The 21,650-nt window shown below is 54.0% G+C and overlaps 1 protein-coding gene and 1 long non-coding RNA gene across 2 annotated transcripts in view; one reads left to right on the top strand and one right to left on the bottom strand.

The window, feature by feature from the left end:
* TRABD2B (TraB domain containing 2B) overlaps positions 1 to 17,692 on the bottom strand; it is a 205,453-nt gene extending 187,761 nt beyond the window's left edge. The window contains exons 1-2 of the mRNA XM_040627331.1: positions 17,510 to 17,692; positions 14,662 to 15,222 (exon numbers count right to left, since the gene is read on the bottom strand). Coding sequence (XP_040483265.1) covers positions 14,662 to 15,222; positions 17,510 to 17,611 — 663 coding nt within the window. The 5' untranslated portion in view covers positions 17,612 to 17,692. The remainder of the gene's footprint in view (positions 1 to 14,661; positions 15,223 to 17,509) is intronic.
* LOC121102096 lies at positions 16,815 to 20,583 on the top strand. Its single transcript, XR_005834167.1, has 3 exons — positions 16,815 to 17,418; positions 18,650 to 18,801; positions 20,039 to 20,583. It is a non-coding gene; the product is annotated as an uncharacterized LOC121102096 (long non-coding RNA).
* The last annotated feature ends 1,067 nt before the right edge of the window (positions 20,584 to 21,650 follow it).

The following is a 21,650-nucleotide window of genomic DNA, read 5'->3' as shown; positions in this document are numbered from 1 at the left end:
GGGGGGGGGGGCTGGGAAGATCCCTCCGACCCCAGGAGAAGCAGCTCCCACCCATGGGGTGGCCCAGTGGAAGCCCCGAGGGCCCCTGTGGGAACGAGGGGTCGGCGGGAAACCACAGCGCCACCAGAGACGGCCGGAACACGAGGGCGAGAAGGCGCCCGGGAGCCACGGCCACTCACGGCCAAACGCCTGGGTGCCACAGTGGGAAACGCAGGCCACTGCCTCGACGTTGAACCTCCTGGAACCAAACATCTGGAAATCTGGGAACAATGTGGGGTGCGGTTAGGGACTTTCTGCTTCCCACCCGGATACTCAGGCGATGATGTGTGGAGACAGCTGGTAATTCTAGAGCTACACACAGCATCCTATGCGCACTCGGGGAGCCAGCCCCTCGGCAACCCCAGATTCATTAGAGGAGGCTCCTGCCCTCAAAGAACTTCAGTCTGTGGGGGAGACAGACATATAAACATATAAAAGACAATAAAATAAAAAATGCCCTTTCCCGGTGAGGTCAGAGCAGTTTAGAATGTGGCTTTGCAGCAGCAGGGGTGTGGTTTATGGTCTACCAAGCACTCTCACATCCGCTAAGGGCTGTCTGTGAGGGGAGGGAGCTGCCCGGGTCACGCGGCTGGACTCCCAATCCAGTGCTCTCACTATTTAAGGACGATTTACGGACCGCAGATCCCTTCAACCCCCACTTCCAACCCTAGATTCCTCAGATTTACAGACCGCAGGTTCCTCCAACCCCAACTCCCCCGAATGGGGAGCATTCAGGAATCACCTGCCTCATGCCACCCCCCTTTTGAACAGGTGGAATCCCCCAAGTCAGCCATCAAAAGGGTCACATGAAACGCAGGGCCATGTTGTCCTACAGTAACTACTTTAGAAATGGGGGTCAGGGACTCAGACTCCCCCACAAAAGGCCCTGTAATATATAACTACAGCTGGTCTCATTCAGCTGCCAGATACTTTCAGGATCTAGTTCTGAGAGAAAACACCCCCAAGCGTCTTCCTATTCCAGAAGCTGGGAGTCTTCCTCTGGCCCAGCAGTGAGAACATCCTGGATCTGATGAGAGAAAAGACCCTCATACGGCAGCTCCTTCCTCAAGCCAAGGGGCTTGAGAATTTCCGGGCAAGCCTGCGGGAGATGCTTCAGTCTGATGAAAGAATGAATTGCAACATATGGGAGTGGGGGACAGTGGCCTCCCCAACACACCCTGGGTCAAGCTCAAACTTCTTAACTGGTTTGTGAAGCCTCCATGATGTGGCCAGTGAGCCTCTCTGGTCAATTCCCTAGTGTCCCGTGCCCCCTGCAAACATTATCCACATGTAAGGACAGTCCCTCAGTTGGGATCAACCCCACCCGCAGCGTCAGCCCCACACATGCTGCTCTTCCTGAACCCAGGAATACCATTTGTCCTTCAACCCTGAGCTCAGGTGGCGTTATACATTATACTAAAGCCAAGCCAGGTACTGATTAGGAGGGGGTCGTCTACCATCTACAAACGGAACATCTTCACCAACAAAGACAGTTCCTGGACAGCAAGGATGAAGTCCCCTCCACCTTGGTAGCATCTGTGGGGCTTCCAGAACACCTGAGCCCCAGCAAAGGCCCAGCTGCCATGGGGGTGGAGGCTCAGGGTCAGTGCTCAACAATGACACACAGGTAGGAGCTGATATTCTGTTCAGCTCCTGTAGCACATTGAACAGGGACTCCGCAGGGCCGGGGGCTGGGGGCGGCCCTCTGTCCCATGTACTGCTCCCGCACCCACCCTAGAGAGCTGTGCAGCGCGGCGATGGTACACACGTAGACCTTCCACTTCTGTTGGGCCCACAGCCTGCCCTGCCATCCCCCCACTGGCCAAGGCCAGCTTCTGCCCTCGGTCGTCAGCAGAGCCTCGCTCCTCCCCCAGGTCCTGGCCAACAGACCTGCTCCCCCTCTTCTTCCCAGAGCAACAGCCTTCCTCAGGAGGGAACCTCAGAAGTCTGAACTCCCTGTCCCTCCCAACCTTTTATACCCCTGGTCTGGAAGAAGCGCGGCCCCCACCCCCACTCTCAGACTCTAGTTCCTTTTCTGTAGACGCAGAGAAGTTGAGAGGACAGGCTCCACTGCCAGATTTCCGGTTTAAATTCTAGAACTTCCATCCATTGGCTGTGTCACCTCGGGTAAATGAATTAACCCCTCTGTGTCTCAGTCTTCTCGCCTGCAAAATGGGGCGGAGAAACAGGAGCTGCCTGTGAGACGGCTGCTGCTGCGAGGATGAGACAGGTGCTGGTGAAGGCCTCAGGCCCATCCCAGGCCCCCTGCAGCCAGCCCCCTCTCTCCTCCCGACTTCTCAACAGAGACTTCCCCACCAGCCCCACAGTCATCGCTGAGCCCCAGAGCCTCAACCTGAGCCTGGCACAGCGTCGTTCCCAGGAGTGCTTGCCCAGCAAACAGACGAAGGCATGGATGAATGGACAAACCGCTGCATAATAACTAAACCAATTGGCTACGCATTTACAGGGTACAGGTATCCCTTGCTATCTGAAAATTCGCTATACGCCACTTCTCTTTTACAGAAGACCTACATTAGTACCTGTTTCCACCAACCAAAAGAAATCTGAAGAGGATTTCTTTATGAAAATGGGCAAGAAGTGAAAATAGCATGCAGTGTTTTTGTTTTGCAGCAAGCGAGCCTTCGAGAGGGCCAGTGAGCACTGGGCAGCCTCCGAGCGGCCCCGCCCCGCTCCTTTCCCTCCCTGGAGCCAGGCTCAGCACCTCAGCACCAAGCCACCATGGCTTCGGACTGTGCCTGTGAGCATCTGTGCTTCATCTCGCTTGATTTTGTGCACCCATTAGCAAGATGTGTCCCAAGGCATCAGAAAAGCTTGAGAGGTTATTCTCTGCGTCTGGGAATGCTCACAAGTTTTTCCTTATAAATTAACCATGATTGCTTCTTTGCTTTACACCGTAGGAACTCTCCAGCGCTGGATCTCAGGAGAGACCTGTATTTCTCTCTGGGAAAAAGAGAAGAGGAAAAACACCTGCACACCGAGTACTACTGAGAGCACAGAGCACTTGGGGGCTAATAAAGTCCTTCCCAGGCTTTCTCCCTTGATTCTCCCCAGGATTCGGAGTTGCTGCTATTAACATTGAACTGATCTTCACAGCACAGGGAAAGGACCCTTAGATAGGGAATCTCCCCAGATCATGATCGAACCCGTGATGGAGCTGGGCCCGGAGCCTGGGTCTCCAGCCTACATTTTTCAATCCCTCCTTTTGATGTGTCCTCACTCCAGGGAGCAGTGGGAGATCACAAGGAAGCCAAACCAGAAAGGATACAGTCAGACATTATACACCACAGATGGTCAGCAAAAACGATCACACTCTAGGTGGTCAGGCCACACGGTTCCAATCAGGTCAGCCAAGCACACCCATCCCTGCTCTGGATGGCGCTCGGTGGCTCAGTGCACCAGAGCCTAAGGGATCAAGGACCATCTTCCCTGGGGGCTGGGTTTCACCTCAAGACAGTGTGAACAGGAGCCAATCACAATAATTAAAGGGACCACGACTTCAAACAGCACGGTTAACATTCAGCACCTCGAACCGCGTGCCAGGCGCTCAGCGAGGTGGTTTATATGCATTACCTCATTTACTCTTCACAACACACCAGGGGGGAAATACTATGTGAACCCCATTTTTTCAGATGTGAAAACATACCCCAGTCCTCTAGCCAAAGTGGTGGAGTGGGAATTCCAGCTCCAGTCCAGTCTCTCTCTTAATGTATCAGAAGATCTAAGTACAAATCCTGGCTCCACCATTCTGCGCAAAGCACTTAGCCTCAATTTCCTCAAAATGCTGAAAATAATACCTGCCTTTCAGGACTGTTTTAGGAATTTACTGTGATACACCAGAGGCCCAGCACATAACAGGCAATAAATAACAATGGCTCTCTTGGGAGCTGCATAGGAAAAGGAAGAATCAAGTCTACGGAGGGAGGGGTAGAAACACTTATTTGCATGCCCTTTGCATGTTCCCATCCTGGCACTTCTGCTCAACAGTCCTCCTGCTTTCCCCCATGGCTTTTGCCACTCCCATCTCCAGGGCCCTAACCCTCTTCAACCTGCAAGATCTCCATCAAGAATCCTGCATTCCTTTCTCACCACCCTCCCTGCAAAACTACAGTGATGGGAGCAGAATAATATAAAATCACCTGCAAGACTACCAACAGGCCTAGGCATGGGGGTTATGTCGGTGCTAGGTCAACTAAACAGCCCAGTCAAGGTCAAGCACAAGGACCAAGTATTATCACCACTGAGCCCCGGCAGTGTCTCAGTTTACCCTTCCCATGACCAAGCCACAGCTCTTCAAGATGCGTCTCAGCCCCAGTAGCGGGTCTGGTGCTCGAAAATGTCTCATAACCCAGTGGATGCTTACAGCCACTCAGCCGGAGACTCAAGGGGAGGGGAGCACTGGGAGTCCAAAATAGGAAGGAGGGGCAGGAAACTGAAGCAGGTCCCTCCTAGGTGTCCTCGTGGGGGAAGGGAGGAAGAGGGGGTAATGCCGGTCAAAGACTGGAAATTGCAAAGCGGGATGCAAATGGCTGGAATTACCTTTCCATTTCCGCTTTTGTCTCCTCTCAAGCTCAAGGCTGAGCAGTTCAAGACATGGAAACCCTGTGGACCAAGGCTAAAGGCCGAGCCAGAGAGATTTCCAAAAAGCTTTCTCTGCCCGCATCTTCCTTTTCAAAAAGGGCTTTAAAATGGGACCGAGACTTGAATGACGAGCGGCTTAGAAGGTGCATTAAGTCCCCAGGGTATAATATTGGCCGTGAAACTTTAATAACCTTAATAGGGTAGAAACAGGTAGGTCCTTTAAACAGAAGAAGCAGAAGGGAAAAGGCCTTGTCTTTTATCTTTGCCCTGCGGCTTCCCGGGCAGGGCTGGCCCCTGGTGGGCGCGGCTCACCCCCAGGTGCCGCTGGTGTCACCGGAGGCGGTGGCCTGGGGGCGCGCGGGGTGGCGCCCGGACCGCCCACTGCGGCGCTCTCCGCTCGTTGCATTTTTAAAGAAACATGCACTTGCGCTCTTGGGGTCCCGAGAGCCCGCCGTGCGGCCTGGGCAAAGCCCACCCAGCTCCCAGATCTCCTGGCTCCATCCTGCGCTCGGCCCCGAGGGGCTGCGGCCGTGGAGGGCAGACCCCAGGCAGGCGGTTTCTTTCGGCCTCTTCTGGCCGCAGCCCACGCAGAAGGAAGGGCCAAGCTGCACTGCAGAGGGTCCCAGACACATCGCTGACCCCTGCCCGCAGTGTAGGCACCGCCAGTCTCCCGGGCCTGGCACCCCGCAGCACTGGCCTGCTAACTTTTACTCCTTAAGATCTCGACTTCACCTAGGCTTCCTCTGGGAAGCCTTCCCAGATCTTCCAAGGACTGAGAAGTGTGCGTCTTCTGTGCTCCCCCAACACACCACCTCAGGGCTGGCGACCTGCCTCAACCTCCGCCCCCACCCCCTCCTCCCCACTCCAAAAGGAAGCAGCCCCCGGAAAAAAGCATCATCGTTTTTGATCACATTACGATCTCCAGCACTTATCGCAATGTGTGGCACAAAGGGGGAGCTACAAAGCATTTCTCATGCTAATTTAAAAATCCGATAGAGGGTATAAGCCAGTGTTTCCAGAGTGCGAGTTTTGTATCTGGCACTGTACTAGAGAGTGTCACACTAGTCAAGAAACCCTCACAGCGGTGGGAGGAAGCTGACTGAGGAGGAGACGAGGCACAGAAAGGCCACGTAACTAGTCCAAGGTTACTGACACTCCCCTGAAGGAGCCCTGGGCAGTCCTGAGCCAATGCCTGCAGGCTCTGCAGTGGTGGGGTTTCTGTGCCATTGCTGAGTAAATAAAGACTAAGCCTTATTTATAAAGGTAGGATCACACCAGGATGTTCCTCCGAATGCGGGAGGAAGCTTTATACAAAAACCACAGGCTCACGATTTAAGAGCAAGGAAGAAGTAAAGTTTAACACTTCCCCCTGCCCTTCCTGACCCGATGGGAAGAAAAGAGTGAGCCCCAAGAATAAAAGGTGACAGGGTCTCCGCACTCAGGGCAGGGGTGTATTTGCCCTGCCTGCAGGGGAGGGAGGAGGTGGTCAGGTACTGATCTGAAAGTGGGAAGGTTCCCCCACTTTGCCGAGTCAGGGGAGGGACAGACTCCAGCAGCAGGTGACACTGCAGACCCTGCACCTGTCCTGCGGTCCCAAGTTGCCACCCAGAGATAGCGCAGGGCTCTGACTTGCACGGGCCTGGCCTGTGACCTGGCTCTTTTCAAGGGTACTCAGGCATTCAGGGGGCCCCAGGTGCAACTCACCCACTGATACAGACCGAATGTGTCTCCCTCACCCCAATTCATATGTTGAAGCCCTAACCCCCACAATGATGGTATTCGGAGATGGAGATTTTATAAGATAATTCAATTTAGAAGAGGTCGTGTAGGTGGGGTCCTTGTGAGGGGCTGAGTGCCCTTATAAGAGGAGACATCAGAATGCTAGCTCTTTCCCACTTTCAACTCATCTCTCTCACTCTCCCTCTCTCTTGCTCTCTCTGCCTCTCCCACCCCAATCTCAGACTTCAGCCTCCAGAACTGTTAGAAAGTAAACTTCTGTTGTTTGAGCCACTCAGTCTATGGGATTTTGTTATTCCGACAGTCAGCAGACTAAGACACCCATCGATCCTTTTAAGATGCAATGCTATTTTGCAATTTATACAAATATTGAATCAGTGTGTTGTATACTTGAATGTTACGTTAATTATACCTTAATAAAAAATGCATAAATAAATAAATGAAAAAGACCCACAATGCTGAAAGCCAATCACATCATTGCACCTAAACTCTAACTGCTGAGTTAGGATCGGTTGGCATCTGCCCACAGGATACAATCTGGTGACCATGAGGAAAGTCTGGCAATGAAGGGGCATTTGAAGAGTCCAGGCTTTAAAATGACTGCCCTGAGGAATCCTTACCACTTTAGAGGAGGCAGAGCTGGCTGAACAATAAAAACTGGGAAGGGCTCTCAGGTAGAGGGCACAGCAGGAGCTTGGGCGTGGAGGTGTGACCAAGGATTGTGTGTGAGGGAGGGAGGGAGGGAGCGAGGGAGCGAGAGCTAGAAGAGGTCCACATCACTGGGGCCCAAAACCAAAGTAGCCAGTAAGGGGCAAAATTAAACATTCTAAAATGAAAATAAAGTGGGAGGGTGGGGAGCCTGGAGAGGCTCAAGTGTGCTCTAGGTAGTAAAGAGGAGGGAAAAAGAGGCCCTTTGTTGGCAAGGAACAGATGAGGAAGAGAAAACAAAGTGTTCCAAGATGGAGAGAGAGAAATCCAACAGGGTCCGTGGATGTCACGAAGTCCTGACCAGGTGGGCCAGCAACAGGACTGAACTCGTCTGCTGTCTCAGGTAGGAAGTGAACACAGAGGCCAAGAGGCAGCCCCTTCTTTGCATCCAGAGCTGCCAACACCCCAACCACAGCATCACCACAAAGCCCCAACTTTAGAACTGGAGCACATTCCGTCTAATTTTGTAATCAACTGTGAGCGTAGCTGGCGCGAGATTTTGAATCGGGGTCTATTAGGAAAGAAAAGACTGTCTTGGTGATATTTATAATATAAAGCAAAATAAGGAAGTGTTGAGAGAATATCATAAAATGTCATTTAAAAAAGTTCCACAGAGGGAAAGAACATACATGGCTGGGGCATTGGGGAAAGCTTTGGACTGAGTCTTCCCAAGCAGATGAGATTTAGGAGCATTCTGGGAAGCCTTCCTGGAGGAGGCAGAGCTTTGAGCAGAGCCTTGGAAATCTCACAGGATTCAGAATTAGAAGAGAAAGGGAGGAAATTCCTGGAGAGGGAGGGGGCTCAGCAAAGCAACAGCGTTTCCAAGCTTGGGGCAACAGTTTTGTGTTCCAGCGGACACACTGCACACATTTAAAAGCCTGTGATCCTGGAGGAGCTGCTCAGCGAGACGGCTTGGCAGCCGCTGAGCAAAACTGAAGGCTGGGCCACCAGCTGCCTGTGGATTAAGTAGGCGGACAGAGAGCCAGTGATGGGGGATAAAAGGGAGTGAAGTGGATACTACTCAGAAGCAAACTCGAGGGGGGACGAACGTCGGCAGCCCCCCGCTGGCAGGCCATGGCTATCCTCGCATTCTTCAGTTCCCTCCCTCGGAAAGCTGCACTACCAGGCGACCTCTTCCTGGCTTTGAGAGATGTCCAAATGGGAACTATTACCAAAGGCACACTCCCATCTCTATCTCCGTCACAGAGTGCTTCCCCGCTCAGGCTTTCTCCCTGCGGCCTGGGATGGGGCTGGCGGGTTGTGGGAAGGAGATCAATGTGTTTGCCGATGGGGCTTCTTAGAATTCTTGAGGACTGGTTCCTTCCAACTCTAAGATTTTAGAAGTCTGTGTCTATGAGCTGAAAATTCTTCAAAGCTCAGAGGCTAGGATTTCATGATGTGAAGATTCTTCGAGTCAAAAATGCCTCTGAGCCTAACGTTCTAAGATTTCACCATTCTTAGATTCCCTGAGCCGCCGAGGCCTGGCGTATGACTCAGAGAGCGTGTGCAAGTGTGGAAGACTTCACGCTGTGAGCTTCTGATTCCGACACTAGAATATTTCATGACATCTTGGTCACCTCGGGCTTTATGGCCTCACTCTCCCTTTGATGGTGGTACCTAAGCCATCCTGTGTGTCTGCTTCTGAGTTTGTTTTCCTCCCGCCATATGTGGGGAAAATATATTCCATGTTCAAGTGTGAGTTCCCCAGGTCAGAGAGAGCGGACAGAGCCTGCCCAGCCGGCAGACAGCTCTCCGTGCACACACAGACTCTGGGATACACATGCCTAGCGGTCAAGGCTAGGGGGTCCCCAGAGGGACTTCCAGACCATGCGACAGACACTGGCTGAACGGCTCCCAACCTCAGGGCTCCAGTGGGAGACACAGCGGGTATGGCGGGCTGCAGACGCACAGGGTGGAGGCGAGGCCGGAGGAGTCCTGTCTCTGGGACTAGGATCTGGAGTCATCCTAGGCAGACTAGGTCGACTTGTTCTGATCCAACACTGACTGAGGGGCTCGCGCTCCCTGGGTGACTTCTGGGGAGAAGAGGGCTCAGCATGGCCGGGGAGCCTTGGGGAGATGTCTGGTCCCTCCACTCTGCGGAGGGCATAGAGATCTGACAGAAGGCCATGAGTGGGGACCAGTGCTGCGGGCTCGAGGGACCATAGTTGGTGCTGCTGTGGCTGCCATGGAGGCCCAGGGAGGGTGGGAGAATTGAGAATGGCCATTCCCGGAGGATGGGAAATAAGAGACAGGTTCTGAAAGATGGGCACATCTTTCAGGAAGAGAAAGGAAGAACAGAGTCTCCACACGAGGTGTGGAGAACCAGGACATGGGGAGAGACTAACGCCTCAGTCGCTATGGCTGTAAAATGGGACTAATCATCCCCGTTCTCCCTGGCTGGGAAGTGAACTCTCTGCCGCTAAAAACTAGGCCATTTCCAGGTCTGCTGCCAGCATTGCATTGGACCGGGACAGGAAGCCTCTCCAGCTGAGTGAGTGAGAAACACCTGAGGGAGAGGAGCCCCAGTGAAGGAGAGGCTCCGAGGCTGGGCAGGAGTCCAGGGGCTGTGCCACGGCAAGCTGGGCTCTCTGCTCCGCAGACTGGCAGCGGGAGGCAGCAGGATCACCCACCAGAACCAACAGGCTTCCAGATAATTAGGTATCAGCAGCGGCCTGTCGAAGATTAGACTGTCAGCCCCGCGCAGGCTCAAAACCTCGGGGTGGCCCGGGCCTTCAAGATATGGGGGCCAGAGACGAGCACTAGAGGAGTCAGAACTGGGCCGACCCTGGAAATTATCCAGCCAACAGTCAAGGGACAGAGGGAGCAACTGAGGCCCAGAGAGAGAAAGGACTAGCCCAAAGTCACAGGCAAGGCAGCGGTGAGGTCAGGGCTAGAGCCTGCTTTGTAGGTGAACTACCCACCTGATGATTTGAACATTCTGTGTCCCTGTAGGAATGCACGGAGTTATTAAAGTTCAAGGAGGACGTTCTTCACTGTGGCTTATACAGTCTCCATTCATTCATTCATTCATTCATTCCATAGGGCAGGTGGCAGAAGGGAAGCAGGGGTAGTCATATCATGGCTTCTGACCATTCAGTCATTCCCCAAATATTTGTTAAGCACCTAATAGTATGTGCTGGCCCCTCAGGGTATAAATACAGGCCCTCTGACTATAAGGAGACTCTTCTTTATTCGACTATGCTGGCTTAGCCAGTGTTAGGGGCACATCTTCACAACGGTCCCTTGGAAAGCTAGGGACTCCTTCCAAGGAAGCAACTCATGCCCAGAATATCTTTGGGAACTCCTATTTTAGAATCACCTTCAGATCCAATTTATAAGCCAAGCAGAAAATCAATTTTGGCATTTTCCAATGATCTTTATTGTATTTTATTTCATTTTTTGGCAAAAAATCATGATCTCCGCTAACTCTAACACACACACACACACACACACACACACACACACACCAGTCACCAAATAATGCCACCTGACTGCTAAAAACAAAAATGAACTCATCTTTCAGATGCCTGAAAAGCCTGGGCGTTAGCATCAGACACACGGAGCGGAGTCTGCCGGCCTGGCTGTGTAGGCACAGCCCCATTGATTGTCTGTAAAAGAGACATGATGATATGACTTGGCACAGCTCTGTGAAGATTAGAAAGGATGTGCTTACAAGGGTTAACACAGTGCCCTGTGTGGAGACAGAGCTCCATCAGTGATGGTTTTGTGGTTTCTAACTCCCTACTGAGGAGGCCGAAGAAGCTTACAAACATTTTGGGTGCCCTTGGCCAACGTGCCCGAGTGCTCGGGCTTTACACGCATCGGGTGGGTAGCGTCGGCATGTCTGTTACAACACGGCAAAATGCAGAATGGCAGGTCCTTGCTACATTACGCCCGCAGAAGTACGGGACTTAGAGGCGTTCTCACCCAGTGCGTCCACTGTTCCGGGCGGGGGAGGACTGAGGCCCCCTAGAGGGAGAAGGACATCTCCTGATCGGCCCCGCTAGCTCGTGGCAGCCCGTGCCAGGCTCAGGAGGCAGCCGACTGACCGACTGAAATCTGCAGGTCCCAAGACTGTCACGAGATCTGGGCTCAAGGCTCAGGCATCCCCAGGTCCCCGAGGGCAGGGGCCGCCACCACCCTACTCCAGCGTTGCTTTGCTCTACAAAGGATGACAGTGGATACGGCCGACGGAGAAGGTGCCAACAGGGCAGAGATGAGGCTTCCCGTGCGGCCTGCCTCTTCCCCTGTCCTGGAGCCGGCCCGAACTGTTTTCCAAGCACAGGACATACATCGAGGTTGTCCTTTTACACACTCCACCACCTCCCACAAGCAGTGTCTTCTCATAGCCTCGCAAAACCAGCTCGATTGTGAAAGGCTGTTCACTACTGCCCCATTTTACAGAGGGCAACACGAAGTTATATATGAGTCATTAGTCTTAGAGCCAGAGCAGGGACTGAAACCTAGAAGCAAGTCTTCTATGTCTCAGCCACTACGTGAGCTGTCTGATACATCAGGGCCTTCACCGTGTTCACACCAGCCCCATAGCCAAACAAAATATTTTCTCTGTAAGTAGAAATGTTCCAAGAAGTAAAATTTTAAGCCCTCGTGCCGTAAAGGGGAGAAAGAAACAACAGAAAGGACTGAGGACATGAAATACGTAGTCGGCGTGAGGCGGCCGGAAACGGGAAGGCTTCATTGAGGGCCAAGTAGGCTGGCTCTGTTCCTCATTAGCCACATGACCTTGGGCAAGTCATCCAGCCTGAGTGCTCACCTGAGAGAGCATCCAACAAAATGGAAAAACATGCCTCCTGCGTGCAGGGTGCCTGGCAGGTGGAATTGATTATAACTGTCCCGTGGAACGTCAGGACTTTCGGAGGGGCCTTGAATAATGCCCTAATCCTGGCATCTCATCTCACAGACAGGAAAAACCAGGCCGAGAGAGGGGAACTGACTTGCCCAAGGTCACACTGCAAACCCGTGTTGATGTTGGGTCCAGCCCTCGGTTTTTACTGAAATCAGAGACCAGAGACTTTTTCAGTGGCTCCTCCCATCCATGGAATCCTAAAATGTACGCTTTCTTTCTCCACTTAGCAAGGAAAAATGTGGTACGTCTGCCTAAAAGAAAATATAAAAATTTGAGAAATACTAAAATTCAAACTAAAACCCCAGCTCCTAACAAAAAGGCTCTCTCTTTTAAAGTTTCTTTTTCCCGCCTTCCCCTCTCATTGTTTCCCTGCACCAAATATTTTGCAATAACAGTAATGCTGAGAGGAAAGAAAAAATAAAAATCTGATGCACTTAACAGATATTTCGGTACAATAATGCATCACAGATGTTCGTATCAAACTGTGCGCTCGCACATACAATTTTACTGAGAAGGCTGTTCATTTCTAACTTTGGGGTTGAGGACCCTTAACACCCCCATCCACCCAAGCTCTGGAATCCCTCCCTTCCCAGTTAGCCCACAGCTGCCCACGGGGATGGAGGAGAGATTTCAGCACCTCACTCCAAAATGATAACAGGACAAATTGGCGGGGTCGGACACCCTGGCAGGTGGTGAAGGGTGTGCAGATTAGGGAACCAAGAGGAGTCCTTTTTTCTTTTGTTCGGGACTTGCTTCCTACAGCCCTCTTGAGGAGCTAGACCCAAGAACAATTTTAAGAGCGGGCCCAGGCTGGTGACGGGGTGGGCGCATTTTTGAAACCAGAGATTTGAGTCCGTTTGATCTTCAAACATGGGCTTTGGAGACTGTCAGCGGGCTCCTTGCTGGCCGATAAATGGCTCTCAGGAACTTTTCCTAAAACATAACTTCACACACTTTCCAGCAAATGTTTTCAACCTACCAAAGCCGTCATTTGGTTGAACAGCAGTGTTTCCAGACACCGAAGAAAGATAGTTTTGTTGTTTTAAGAGAGACAGATTAAAGCCAGGGGCTCTTTGACCAGAGGGCTCCTGTGCTCCCTCCAGCTCTCCTCGGATTCCTCTGTGGTTGGTACAAAGAGGGTGCGGACAGTGATGTTGGATGCCCCACCTCCCCGGCCTAAAAAAGATATCGAGGCCAGACGTGAGGTCTCTGAACAGAGAGGCCTCCCACAAACCTGCCTCCAAAATGAGATGGGCGGTGAGCGCTGGGGAGCCCGACACAGATAATATCAGCTCCCAAGGCTGGCAAGGGAAAAGTCACTTCAGAGGGAGAAAGCCGGTACGTTCAGAGGATTCAGCGCCCGGGCCAGAGAATGCACAGGATTTTCCCCCGTGGAGAAGGAGTCAGGCGTAGTCAGAACCCTGCGGGGCGTGACTAACTGCCCCAATATTCCTGCCACTGGGGCCCTCTGGGTAAGGACTCCACAATTATGGGAGAGCCAGCAGGAGAACCGACAAACCCGCCTTTCATTTGGCCGGCAAATCAATCTGGCTTCTTACCTCCCCGGGGACAATATTGCATTTCCCCTGGAAAAACAAAGGCCAGAAGATCTCCAAAGGGGGATCGGTTTCTGCCGCTGTTTCCCTGGGGAAGAGCCGGCAACATCCTGGGAGAGGCAAGCAGGTCTGGTCCCAGTGGCGGAGTTTCTAGCCTGGCCAACTTACGAGGCAGTCTCCTGAACAGAGAAGCACATCTTGGGGGCCACACCTCACCCAGGGCATCGGCCCAAGCCCTGTTTTGGCGCCTCCTTGCAGGAGCCACCAGCCCTGACTTGAAGCCCCCCATCTCCAGATTGACAGCCTGTTCTCGAGGCACAGATGTGAACTCATTGTTCCCAGGGTCTCCGAGTTGAGTTTGGGGCCAGTGAGTTGCAAGTGACCTCTGCCCGTGGAGATGGGGCTTTTCATGACATTTTGCTGGATCAGGTCTCTGGCAGCCAGAGACTTTAAACCTCTGAAGCGCTTCCCTTCTCCCTGCCCCCACTCTTGAGGTCCAGAAATCAGAACTGTCAACCTTCAAGTGAACACATTTCTCTGAAATTATTAACCCCAAAACTATCCATGTTGACTTTCTCCAGGCCTAGGGAGGCAGTCCGAGGGTCACCTAGAGCCATGCAAGGCCCGGGCAATTCAGCAGTCCTTAACCTTCCACAGCCAGCCAGAACCACATCGACACCAGGACCGCGGCACCTCCCCTGCCCCCAAAGCCACGGGAACCATGCCTCCCTCTATGCATCCTCTGAACATACACACCACCGCCCAGGTGTGCCCACCTAACAGCCTTGGGGCGCCTCCCGCTCTTGAGACCCCAGGGCCTCCGGGAAGCTGGACACCAACTCGCAACTCACTCTTTCGGTTTTCCTCACTCTGATGCTCCCAGGAGAATTCTTTCCACTTGGGCAAGCACAGCAAGTGGGGAGCGCCTATCCCCAAAAGGCAGCATCACTGAGATAGAAGTAAACACCCCGACTCTTACCCCGAATTCTAGCCCATACCAGTTTGCCCTCGACCCACCACTAAAGCAGCCAGAGAGCTGCCTCCCAGCTGGAAAGAGCCTCTCCCATTGGAGGAAGGCCAGGACGCCGGCTACGGAAGGAGGAAGGCCACCGGAGAAGAGGACAAAGGGGCTGCCTGGTTCAGCCAAGTGCCTACCTGGGAGAAGTTGAGCCCATTGAGCGGGTGGCACTGCTCCTCCACTCGCTCCACGGCGCCGGTGCTCTTCTTCAACTTCTCGGCCTGCTGGGCCAGGTAGAGATCCAGCACAGGCACGCCGCGGGAGCGCACGTCGGTCTCCGTGAGCGAGTTCACCATAAGCATCACCCACACGGGCCTCTTGCGCTCCCAGTTGCCCGCGATGGCGTTGAACAGGTAGTCAGCGTAGAGCCCCTTGCCCCGCTGGGCCGGCGTCATCCACGACGGCATCATGAGCTTCACGTAGTCCAGGTGGCGCTTCAGGCGCCAGTAGAGCTCCCGCGGCAGCACGTCCTGCAGGTTCTCGCCGTGCGGGAGCAGCTGGCAGCTGGCCAGCGCCGAGATGGTGTAGGGGTCCGTCAGGTCCAGCTCAAAGTAGACGCGCGCGCTGGCCTGGAAGGCTGCCTTGGAGTTGTCCGGGATGAAGTCCCAGACGCGGGTGTAGGGAACGTGGATGGTGCCGAACAGGTACGCCGGGGGGTCGCGCCGAATGGTCCACAGGAAGGAGTTCAGCTCCCTCTGCTGCAGTGGGAGAGAAGGCAGGCAGTGAGGCCGAGGGCAGCAGAGATCGGGGCTAGCGCAGGGAGAGGCGGGGGTGGGAGGCAGAGGCCTACGTGGGGTCGTGGGGTCAGGGAAAGAGCAAGGACTTTGGAAGCCAAAAGACCCAGATTCAAATCCTGCCTTTGCCCTGTCTTGGCTGAATGATCTTAATCACACTGCTCCACTTCCCACCGACTCAGTTTCCCCATCTGTGAAATGGGGCTGAGGGCAGGCACCTCAGGGGAGGATGAAAAGACACAGTATACGCAAGTAAGCCCTAAGAGCAGCGCCAGGCACAGAGGAGGTAGACAAGGGAGGAAGCTCTCGTTATGATTAGCTTTCCCGGGGAGTGCCAAGGACTGCCACAGCACCTGAGAATATTCACGCTCGGCCAAGCCAAACCTTCACCGGTGGTGTTTCATGCGGAGGGTGGGGGAGTGGGGGACCAAGAGTCCTGCTCTGGCAAGAAGGGAGGAAGTCATATAACTTTTTAAATCCAGCCATTAGAAGATACATGCCAAGAGCACTTTGAAAGCAGAACACCTATTAAAAATAGCACACCTATTTAAACAGCTACTTCCCATTCACCGGGGTGGATGCGGGGTTCTTTTTTTTTTTTTTTAAAGATTTTATTTATTTATTCGACAGAGATAGAGACAGACAGCGAGAGAGGGAACACAAGCAGGGGGAGTGGGAGAGGAAGAAGCAGGCTCATAGCAGAAGAGCCTGATGTGGGGCTCGATCCCAGATCGCCGGGATCACGCCCTGAGCCGAAGGCAGACGCTCAACCACTGTGCCACCCAGGCGCCCCTGGATGCGGGGTTCTTGTTGGAGGGCAGGTCTGGGGGCTGTGGGCTACTCCGCTCCACCATAGATGAAAAAGTGCTTTAAAAGCTGCAGGCTAAATATGGCTAAATACTGCCTCAAGGCCTGGTTTGGGAAGGGAAGATTCCCCGGAATGAGTCCCAAGAAATGTACAGACTCTGGGGCTTCAGGCTCCTCCCCTAAAATGCTGTACCTGGCCTCCAACACCAACTCTGTCATCTTCCATGACCGAAGCTCTGAGGAGGAGTGTTTGGAGGGGTGAGGAGGGACATGGACACAGGGGTCCTTTCTCCAGATCTAGCATAGGACCAGGGCTTAAGGGGCATGAGAAAGAGACAATCGTTTCTCTCAGGCTCAGTCATTTTCCAACCAGAAAAGCCCCTGGACGGGCCACTGACCACCTGCAAGCTCCAGGTCAGCTCATAAAATTTTTCTGCCGGATTCCAGCACAAATGAAAAGTGTGTGACAGGGTGGATGGGGGAAGAGTACCTTATTTTACTAACACCCCAAAATCGTGAATCCCGGCATGTTGGAGCTGAACTGGCTCTGAGCTCCCAGCTGGCCACCGACCTCCCTGTTCCCACATAAATCAGGACCTGGAGGTGCACCTTGCCCAAGGTCAACTAACTCCCTGCTAACCCGGCAGTGAATGAGGACCCTACAAAACCTTCTCCTGTTCCCTGGCCTCCAAATAAGTGTTATTTTCAATGCATTAATTCACACTTTGAGGGAGGGAGACTGAGAGAAATCAAGGGATTCTGTAGTTGAGAAGGAAAATTAAGAGAACCAGTAATTATTCAACCCCCAAGGAGATATTAGGCCAGCATGCCCTGGCACTTCCTTTTCCTCTCCTCTGGAATCTGCCCCCTTTTTGTGAAATGGGGGCAGTTGGGAGATTGGGTGCTGGGTCCTGGGCTGGAGAGGGAGAGAGAGGTGGGAACCAGCACCAGGGAGAAAGTTTGCCTTAGGTTAGAATGGGAGGACAGGGGAGAGGGAAGCCTGCGAGGGGGACAGAGTGGGTATGGGAGAGAGGAAAGGTCTGATGGAAGTCAGAACAGAGAAGGGCAAGGAATGGTAGAAACAGAGTCAGAAGTGGGCAGAGAGCAAGCAGAAGGATAAAGACAGGATAAAGTAAGAAAGAAGCTAGTCCAAGGGGCACAGGGAGGAAACGGCCAAGCAGGACCAGGACCGAAAGTCGAGGAGAGCCCGAGAGCGTCAGCTTGTGGAAAAGGAGCTGGAGAGGGAGCGCCCCATCTCGGCTCCCGGCGCGGAGCTGAAGCCCCGGCGGCAGGAGCCGGGGAAGGGCGCCCGAGGCAGCGCCCGGCGAGCGGAGATGGAGCGGGTGGGCTGAGGTGGGTGCGGAAGGCAGGAGCCCCAGCCCTCGTCCCCACGGGCTGGAGTGGCCGGGCGGCCGGGAGAGTGGTCGGGCAGGCGCTCGCTCACCGATCCGGGCGGCCGGCACTGTCCTCCGTCCGGGGGCTGCGGGCGGGCGCGGGCGGTGGCGAGGAGGGCGGCGAGCAGCGGCCCCGCCAGGGCGGCGTGCATCCTGCCGGGGCCCGCGGGGCGCGGGGACCTTCCTGGGCGGCGCCCCTCGGTGGGGCGGGGAGCCCCCAGCTGGGCACTGAGGTTCCTCTGGGGCGCGGGGCTCCAGCGGCGGGATGCTGGGAGCCCTCTGGGGCGGGGCTGGGTGTCCCTGCCGGACCTGGGGGGTCCCTCTGGGGCGGGGCTCCGTCTGCTGGAAGAGGGGGACCCTCTGGGGCGGGGCGGGGCCCCTTCCCAGGCGCGCAGCCCCGTTGGCCGAGCCCGGGGTTCTGAGAGCGCGCGGGTCCCGGGGCGCGCCGACGTCCCAGAGCTGCGTCGCGGTCCAGGGGCGCGCGGGGTCCCGGGGCGGTACCGGGCTCCCAGGGAGCGCGGGGTCCCGGGTTACGCGGGGAGCCGGGCGAGCAAGGGTCCCAGGGGTGCGCGGCGCTCCAGGGGGCGCACGGTGGGACAAGTGCGGCGGCGGGCGCGGCGGGGCGGGGGTCGGGTCTGGGGCGCCCGGCTGCCCCAGAGCCGGGCTCAGAGGGGCGGCGGGCGGCCGCGCGGCCGCTGCCCGGGCTCCGCCATGCTGCTCCGCGGCCGGGAGGGAGGGAGGGAGGAGGGCGGGAGAGCGGCGCGGAGCAGCACGGACGGGGCTGGGCCGCCGGGGCGGGAGAGGACCCGGCGCGGGGGGCGGGGGGCCGGGGCCGCGCCGGGCCGCGCCGGGCCGGGCCGGGCCGTAGGGAGTCGGGGCGAGCTCCGCGCCCGGGCGCGGCGAGGCGGGGTCTGATGGGCATGGCAGGCGCTCGCTCCTCTCTCGCTCCCTCGCTCGCTCCCTCACACACGCGCGGAGGGAGGCGAAGCCCGCAGCAGCCACTTCCCCACTTTCCAAACTTCCCAGCGCAACTTTTTCCTCTCCTCCCCTGCCCGTGCCTCCTCCTCCCCCATCGCTCCCCCTTCCCCGGGCCCGCTCCTCGCCGGCCGTAGCTTCCGAGCGCGGCCACCAGGGGGCGCCCGGGCCGAGGCCCCTCTCGGCCAACTTCTGTGGTGTCTTCCGTGGACAAGGCTGGGCGCCGAATTCGAGGACACGGACTGACATCGCCTAAAGCATCTGATGCGCAGATCCTGGCGGGAGTTAACAGCGAAAGAGGCAGGAGTGGGCAGGCACTCCCAGACTGGCTGGGAAGGCAGAACTCAAAGGAAATCCAGGGAAGCTGGTAATTACAACTTTGTATCACACAGTTCCTGGCTAACACTGGCACGCGCTTAGTAGGTGCTCTGCAAACTCTAGTTGAATTAAAACAAAACAAAACAACAAAGTAATCTGACTCACACCTCCTTGGCACCTTCCATTTAAACAGTCTTCTTCCATTAACTTCCTTGGACCTACACAGGATCCCTGTAAATGGCCAGGGAACAGGGAAGAGTCATATCCCCAAGTCCTTACACCATAGGAATCAAGAGAGCCCTTAAAACCAACCTTCTGTTCCTGAGAGGCAAATGAAGCTTACAGGAAACCAAAGGGCAGGGCACACCCTTCTGGGCCATTTTCAGCAAGTGGGGAAACTGAGTCACAGGCACCATTGCTTAGTTCTGTTAAATGAAAATTCACTGATTCCTCCTATGCTGACAACAGACACTGAAATACGAATTTGGTATAATTGTCAGGAGTCCATTACCTATAAAGAAAGACAGGGACAGTCATGCAAAGAGGCAATTAAAATAAAAAAATGAGTACCAGGACAGACAGAAGCACTGTGAAATGGGAACAGAGAGGAAGGTCTCCTAACACAGCTCAGAGGCTCAGGGAAGACTGGGAGTGGTCTTAAATGGTAAGTCATAAGCAACTGAGTGGAGGAACTGCACAGTCTTCTAGGTGAAGGAAGAGCAGGTGCCAAGGTGCAGAGGGGAGAGGACATAGGTGCCCGCAGGGGACTGCAAGCAGTTGGGCACAGCTGAAACAGAAGGCCAGTGGCAGGAGCTGAAGGTGTGTCTTGCGGCCACGCTGGGGAGTTTGTACTTTACATTTGCTAGGGGATAGGGAGGGATCATGGCAAGATTTGAAGTAGAGGGTGGCTGGAGCTGAACTGTTCTTTGAGAAGGCATGACTGTAGACCGTGATTTGGGAGCAGAGAGGTCAGTGAGGAGACAGGCAGTCAGTGCAGCGGTGACCTGACTCCCAGCCCAGTGCTTTCCCAGCGCTCTGGAGCAGTCTTGTCTTCAGGCACCAGATTGAACAGCTGGAGAAGGGCCACTCTAGAAGGTTGGGCAAGGAAGGCGGGGCTGGCCTGGAAGGGCAGAAAGGCTTCCAGAGCACAAGATCTGGGCCTTGGGGCAGAACACGGAAAGGAAGGAGGGGGCACCAGACACTTGCAGGTTGACCCACATGAGATTGCCATTTTTGTAGGTCAAAAATCACTAATGTTGGCAATTTCATATGGTTCGACCAACTAGGTACCCGGAGCAACTCCGTCTCGGCCAAGCGCACGTCTGGCGACCGTGGCAGAACAGGCCAGAGTGCCCGGATGGTGGGAGAGATCAGTGTGTCTCCACGTTCCCCACACACAGAGCTCTGAGAACTGCAGCTGCAACCAAAGAGAAGTCCTTTAAAGAGCCCCTGGTCCCTGAGGCTCCAAAGCTCCCACTGCACTGGGTAAGGATGAGGTGAGACAGCTGGGAAGTGGGAGGAGGTGTTCATTCCACTGAGAGGGAGTCCGATGGTCCTCATGGGCATTAGAAGACATAAGGCAGATAGAAGATAAGAAAGGACCTGATCAAGTTAAAAATGGATCCATATAATTAAAGTGATGGTGCATGTGTGTGATTTTAAAAGTGTTCCAAGGCTTTTTTTCCCCTAAAATTATAAAAGTGTCATTAGCTAATTGTCATGAATAGCAGCTATGACTTCTTTTTTCATGGCCCTATCTTATGACTGTGTGACCAGGGTCAAAACAGGTAACCTCTCTGTGCCTCTCTTTCTCCATCCAGCTTCCTGTCCTTTATTTATTTATTTATATTGAGAGAGAGCAAGCTGAGGAGGGGCAGAGAGAGAGAATCTTAAGCAGGCTCCGCACTGAGTGTGAAGCCTGATGTGGGGCTCGATCTCACAACCCTGAGATGGTGACTGGAGCCAAAATCAAGAGACAGATGCTTAACCAACTGAGCCACACAGGCGCCCCTCCTGTCTTACTTTTCTCAGTCAACGTGTGCAATAATACTTTGGATCTCCATCAGCGGTGTTACCGATATTGTTAATAAGATGCAAGAACAAATATGTTTTTCCACTCCTAGGTGGAAAGAGAGTTGAAAACATTCATCCATACAAAGTAGTAGTATTGTTCAAGATAACGAAAAGGGGGGCACCTGGGTGGCACAGCAGTTAAGCGTCTGCCTTCAGCTCAGGGCGTGATCCTGGCGTTCTGGGATCGAGCCCCATATCAGGCTCCTCCGCTATGAGCCTGCTTCTTCCTCTCCCACTCCCCCCGCTTGTGTTCCCTCTCTCGCTGGCTGTCTCTCTCTCTGTCGAATAAATAAATAAAATTTTTTTAAAAATAATGAAAAGGGACAGACAACCCAGATGGCCATCTATAGATGAATGGACATACAAAATGTGATAAATTCTTATGCTGGAATATTATTTGTCCAGAAAAATGAATGAAGTACTGATACATGCTACAGTGTGGATCAGTCTTGAAAACATTACACTGAATAAAGGAAGCCAGGGCAAAATGGACAAAAATGATAGGGTTTATTCATATGAAAGGCCCAGAGGCAGCAAGTAATAGAGGCAGCAAGTAGATTAGTAATCGCTCAGGGTTAGGAGGAACAGGGAGCTTGAGGGACCTCGGCTGAATGGTACCGGGTTGCTTTGTCGAGTAATGAAAATCATCCAGAAATAATTGTGGTGAAGTTTGCACAATACTGTGAACATACTACAAACCATTGAATTATATACTTTTAATCGGTGAATTGTATGGTGTGTGAATTATATTTCTATAAAGCTGTTACCAAAAAACAAAGAACAAACAAGTCTGGGGCCCCGGAAGACAGTGCTCCTCAAGGGCAA

This window comes from Ursus maritimus, unplaced genomic scaffold (genome assembly GCF_017311325.1).
Source record: "Ursus maritimus isolate PB19 unplaced genomic scaffold, ASM1731132v1 scaffold_12, whole genome shotgun sequence".
NCBI classification, from domain to species: domain Eukaryota; kingdom Metazoa; phylum Chordata; class Mammalia; order Carnivora; family Ursidae; genus Ursus; species Ursus maritimus.
This window is presented reverse-complemented; position numbering and strand designations above follow the sequence as displayed.